The sequence below is a fragment of the Hippocampus comes genome, unplaced genomic scaffold, assembly GCF_001891065.2.
Source record: "Hippocampus comes isolate QL1 unplaced genomic scaffold, H_comes_QL1_v1.1 scaffold298, whole genome shotgun sequence".
NCBI lineage: Eukaryota > Metazoa > Chordata > Actinopteri > Syngnathiformes > Syngnathidae > Hippocampus > Hippocampus comes.
Window position 1 is genome coordinate 30,974 of NW_017805417.1, and position 5,394 is coordinate 36,367.

Genomic DNA, 5,394 nt, shown 5'->3' on the forward strand with positions numbered 1-5,394 from the left:
CCGCACGCCGGCCGAGCTGGAGGCCATCCGGGCCGACCGCGACGCTCTGCACATGGAGGGCCTGATGATCCGCGAGCGCATCCTGGGCCCGGACAGCGCCGATGTATCGCACCCCATCATCTACCGCGGCGCCGTCTACGCTGACAACATGGAGTTTGAGCGCTGCATCCAGCTGTGGCTGCACGCGCTGCGCCTGCGCCAGCGCGGCCAGCGCAACACGCACAAGGACCTGCTGCGCTTCGCCCAAGTCTTCTCGCAGATGCTGCACCTGAAGGAGCGACTGAGCGCCGACGCGGTTTGTCTTCCGCCTCTCGCAAACAGTCGCATCATTTTTCACCCAGCAGCGCGTCGCATTCGTTCCCAGGCAACCGTTTCGCATCGTTCCAATTCCAAATGTTCACCTTGGCGACCATTTTCAACCATGGCAAAAAAAAAAACAAACCAAACAAAACACGATCACAATGACATTTCGTCATTGGCGCGTATTATTTCAACATTATTTTGTCCCCCTTCAAACTTCTTGGGCGCATTCCAGCGCTTCCGACTTCAAATTATTCGCAGTCCATTCCCAAATTCCGCAGATTTTTCAAATTGGAAATTTGCGTACGCATGAAGCTTCCGTTTCTCCATTTCTTGACCGATTCAAACCCTTCCGACGTGAAACGATTGGACTCTTGCCACATCGTATCATCTCAGTCCCGATGGTACTATATGATGCTGTTTCTTCAGAATTTCTCCAGAAATTGGATCGCCAATGGATGTCTTTTGTAGGTGGAGCAGGTGCTGGGCTGCAGCGCCCTGGAGATCAGCCGCAGCATGGCGCGCGCCCAGTCGGCGCCCGAGGGCGAGCTGGCTCAGGCGGCCGACAACTACGAGTCCAACGTCTTCACCTTCCTCTACCTGGCCTGCATCGCCACCAAGACGCCCTGCGGGGACGATCGGGAACGCGCCCGCATCAACAAGCACGTGTACGACGTGGTCCGGCTGGACCCGCGAGCCCGCGACGGCGCCACGCTCCTGCACCTGGCCATCAGCTCCAGCACACCCGTCGATGACTTTCACACCAACGATGTGTGCGGATTCCCCAACGCGCAGGTTCGGATGCGCCGATACGTCTGTGCGCAAATGGCACCGAGCCATCGGCTCATGTGTCCCCAAATCCAACTCATTTGTTGTTGCGTCCCCCATGCCCCCATTTCAGGTGACCAAGCTGCTGCTGGACTGCGGCGCCCGCGTGGACGCGGTGGACCACGAAGGCAACACGCCGCTGCACGTGATCGTGCAGTACAACCGTCCCATCAGCGACTTCCTGACCCTGCACGCCATCATCATCAGCCTGGTGGAGGCGGGCGCGCACACGGACCGCACCAACAAGCAGAAGAAGACGCCGCTGGACAAGAGCACCACCGGCGTGTCGGAGATCCTCCTCAAGACGCAGATGAAGATGAGCCTCAAGTGCCTGGCGGCGCGGGCCGTGCGACGCCACCGCATCACTTACCGCAACCAGATACCCGCAAGCCTCGAGGAGTTTGTCGAGTTCCACTGACGCCGGCTCGGCAAGTCTTATTTCAATATTTTTTGGGGGGGAGGAAGAACTCCTTACTCCGCCGCGCGCTATATACGGAATGAGTGAAGACGCATTCTTCCGAATCACTGCAGTTTTCGATGGCGGACGCTTCAGGGAACTGAAAAAGACGGCGTTACTCAGGCACCGTTCAGTACGTCATTGACGTCGCATATTTAACGCGCAGGATTGACGTCAGCTGGTGGACCTTTTTCCTATCAAATATTTTTGACCATGACCAAATTATTATCCCGATATATTGCTCTCAGGTCACATCCAAATATGTTGTGTAATTCTCCATCTCCATCCATATTTTTTAAATGTTCTCATCATGCCTCCAAATCAGCCCTTTCGTTTGAATTCTTTCACCCTTCAAATTTCAGTTTCTTTGCACAATGGCAAAGTTGGAAAACAGTTTTTGGGATATTTTCTCAGTTACGGCTGAACAACGCGGCCCAAATTTCATGATCTCAATATTTGTGCTCAATGTCGCCATCTATGAAATTCATACAAATGAATTATTTTGTAATCATAATAATAATAATAGTCAATGAGTAACACGGTGCTACTTCAAAAAAAAAAAAAAAAAACAGTTTTTTGGATATTTTTCTCAGTTACGGCTGAACAGCGCGGCCCAAATTATTTGATTTCAATATTCGTGCTCAATATCGCCATCTATGAAATTCATTCAAATGAATTATTTTTTAATCATAATAATAGTCAATGAGTAACACGGTGCTACTTAAAAAAAGAAAAAAAAAGATAATGTCAGCATTGGCGACGTAGTGCGAAACCAGGGCTCACCAACCTTTTGTGGAACTGAGCTACTTCAGACTGTACTCATTCATTCGAAGGGCTACACACTTAGCGATATTCTTCGATGTAAGGACATTGATCATGTCCATGATGATTTCTCACAATATTTTAGCAATTTTTAATTCAACAAAAGTGTCAAGATGCAACATTTTAATTTCTTTAAACATCTGCCAATTACTAGTGAGTTATTATTATTTTATTTCGAACAAGCCTGCAAGCCACTCATGTGATCCTTGGTGGGAGAGGTGGTGGGGGGTGGGGGGGGCACCATGTTGGTGACCGCTGTGCTCAATACGGTCACTGTATGCAGTTGTTTGTTCGTTGGCATTGTGCTACATGTGCACCTGCAGCGATGTTAACGTTGTTAGCGCAATGCTAAATGTCACGTTAGCTTTGTGGGGAAAACCAAACCGGGGTAATATGTGGTGGAAACGTGGCGCGGCTGTCGACACCGAAGTGTGCTCTGCTCCTCCAAGTCGCCATGTGACCTTCAGTTAAGTGATTGTTACCTTGGCAAGTGAATGTTAGCCGGCGGGCAAATGTAGCACCTGGCAAACATTATCGCATTGACTCCGCCCACAAGGACCTCATCTCACAAACTCGCAACCTTCGCTCAGCCGGAGGTGTGTGACCGAGCTTTTCTTTTGAATTTGACAAGCTGATTGTGTGACTTCATTTATTTTTTTTAAAAAAGTGTTAAGGCTCCGCCAACCAAGTGCCTCAAAACTGCTCGTCTTTGTGTAAATCCCATAACGAGGATGACGGAGAACATGATGGCGACGTCAATCATGACAACCAAAATGACAACAAAAACAACAGCGACGATACAAGAACGTTGACAACAACAGCTACAACACACTTTATTTACAAATGTTAAGACAGCAGTGATGAAAACGAAAGCAACGTTGACTGCGACACTGACAACAATTACATTGTTAGTCGAGGCAAAAACGACTGTGACAAGGACAATGAAAACAACCACAACGGCGATTAAAAACCACAGACGACGGCAAGATGATCAATGATTAAAACAGCCACCGCAACGACTACAATAGCGACATGTTTTATAGTATGAAAGAAAGATGATAACTCCAATGATGCAAACAACAGTGACGAGGACAGCAGAGACAGTCAACACAAAAACAACAGCGACGAGACCCACAAGGAAAATGTCAACTAAAAAAAAACGACAACAATGACAAAGAATGGCAATGACAATGTTTTATTATCAAAATGTAAAAGAATTCTAAAAACTCATTAAATGAGTGACTGATTTTTTTTTTTTCCATTCTGAAAATGTTCTTGATGTTTGTGGTTTTTCAGTTGAAATGTTGGAGGTTTCCGAGTTGCAGATTCACACAATCGAGCACGAAGCAGGTGCGGCTTCGGGGCTGCGTTACCAAAAGCCCACAATGCGAATTGCTGGAGGTCGCTCAGCTAAATTGACACCAGTCGCGAAAGCTAACATTTCGAAGTTGACCTCACTGCCAATTAACGTTGCAAAGTTGACACCAATATGAATTTGGACAAGCCACTTTTTTTTTTTTCCATCAAAGCTAATTCCTAAAGCTAACTTTGATTTAACATCGATGCTAATCTTGAAAGCTAATTTGGCCAAGATGATCTCAACGCTGATTAGTTTTCTTTGCTCGGTTAGCATTAGTTTTAATTGTGAAAGTTACATTTTGTACCGTACAAAATTTAACTTTCGCTAACTTTGGTAACTTTCACTGCTAATTTGTTAGCCCCTTCATTTAGATTCTTGCTAATTGCTAAAGCGCAAAATCGGTGGCCAATATGGCCGCACCTCTCCTCAGCCATCAGGGGCCCGTGGTCAGAGCTCCCGGCCGCCATTTTTATGGAAGTAACTATAAGGGGCGTGGCCAGGATGGGGTGTGCTCAGGTGTCCTCCCCGAGCGCCGCCCCATCTACCCAAAGAATGTAGTCATCGTCACGCGCCGCCGCCATCGTCACAGCCCCTCTGCTGGCTTCCCATTGGTTGCTGGCTCCTTCTGTTCCTGACGCCGCCTCTTCCTGGAGAAGAAGCCCAACTGCGCGCACACACACACACACACACACACACACACACACACATTAGATGTGTGTGCATGTGAGAGCGAGTGCGTGTGTAAACGCCTACGCACCCTCCAGAGCGCGAGCACGATGACGGCCAGCGCGAGGAATCCCCCGGCCGAACTTCCCAAGATGACGGCCACCAAGACGGCGCCCGACGCCCGCGCCTTCATCAGCTCCACCGCCGTCTGCGCACGACCGCACGCCCAAACACACTCACATTAGCGGCGTGAAGCAGGGAAAGCACGGACACACGTCATCATGGGACGACCGGCGCTGGGGTTGTGCCCATTGTTCTCGTCCCACTGTTCGACGGTATTTTTCTCAAATCGCTTTTTGTTTTTCTTAACTACGTTCTGAGTCGCACCTGTCGGACTGGATGCTCCTCCCGCAGGAAGAAGGAACCGGAGGAGTCCAAATGGACGTGTGCACTGACTAAAACTTTAAGAGTTTTGAAGACCACCTGAAAAACATGCACATTTTCTTTTGGGATTTTTTTTTTTTTTTTTTTTTTTTGGATCCATTTGCTGAAAACCGCTGGAGCGGGCTGACCTTCTGCAGGACCGGTCGCTGGAGTTTTCCTCTGAGAGTCAACTTCACCTGCCTGGAGGCGGGAAGAAGCACACTGCAGCTCGCAGACATGCTTGCACTGTTACTCTGATTCTGCGTATACACACACACACACACACACACACACACACACACACACACACACACGCGTTATTTTGATTCTGGATGCAGATGCATTCTTTACCGTAGTTCTGTTCAAACATACACATTTACTGTGATTTTGTGCTCATGCACAATCTCACACACACACACACACGTGTAGACCAACCATTTGCGTCAGGTGCGTCAGGTCCTCTGCTCTGGCGTGATACGGCATAACAGGCTGCATTAAGACGCAGGAGACGGCTGGCTGCGAAGATGGGGGTGGGGTT

The 5,394-nt window shown here is 48.8% G+C and overlaps 2 protein-coding genes and 1 long non-coding RNA gene across 6 annotated transcripts in view; 1 reads left to right on the forward strand and 2 right to left on the reverse strand.

The window, feature by feature from the left end:
- The window catches only part of fem1b (fem-1 homolog b), a 3,819-nt gene extending 1,838 nt beyond the window's left edge, over window positions 1–1,981 (forward strand). Inside the window, 3 exon segments of the mRNA XM_019873928.1 lie at window positions 1–295; window positions 772–1,095; window positions 1,202–1,981. The exon segment at window positions 1–295 is cut by the window's left edge and continues 15 nt beyond it. Coding sequence (XP_019729487.1) covers window positions 1–295; window positions 772–1,095; window positions 1,202–1,546 — 964 coding nt within the window. The 3' untranslated portion in view covers window positions 1,547–1,981.
- Window positions 1,982–3,055: 1,074 nt separating this feature from the next.
- On the reverse strand, window positions 3,056–3,356 carry LOC109518222 (uncharacterized). The gene is made up of 2 exons (XR_002168691.1): window positions 3,261–3,356; window positions 3,056–3,228 (listed from the first exon to the last, which is right to left on the reverse strand). It is a non-coding gene; the product is annotated as an uncharacterized LOC109518222 (long non-coding RNA).
- A 301-nt stretch (window positions 3,357–3,657) lies between these two features.
- LOC109518217 (integrin alpha-11-like) overlaps window positions 3,658–5,394 on the reverse strand; it is a 12,162-nt gene continuing 10,425 nt past the window's right edge. For 3 of the 4 annotated variants that reach the window (XM_019873926.1, XM_019873927.1, XM_019873925.1), the window contains exons 26-30: window positions 5,292–5,372; window positions 5,006–5,116; window positions 4,821–4,916; window positions 4,525–4,641; window positions 3,658–4,431 (exon numbers count right to left, since the gene is read on the reverse strand). In XM_019873926.1, coding sequence (XP_019729485.1) covers window positions 4,351–4,431; window positions 4,525–4,641; window positions 4,821–4,916; window positions 5,006–5,116; window positions 5,292–5,372 — 486 coding nt within the window. In that variant the 3' untranslated portion in view covers window positions 3,658–4,350. Of the gene's footprint in view, window positions 4,432–4,524; window positions 4,642–4,820; window positions 4,917–5,005; window positions 5,117–5,291; window positions 5,373–5,394 lie in introns of those variants that run through there. The other variant, XR_002168689.1, reaches the window with a different exon arrangement.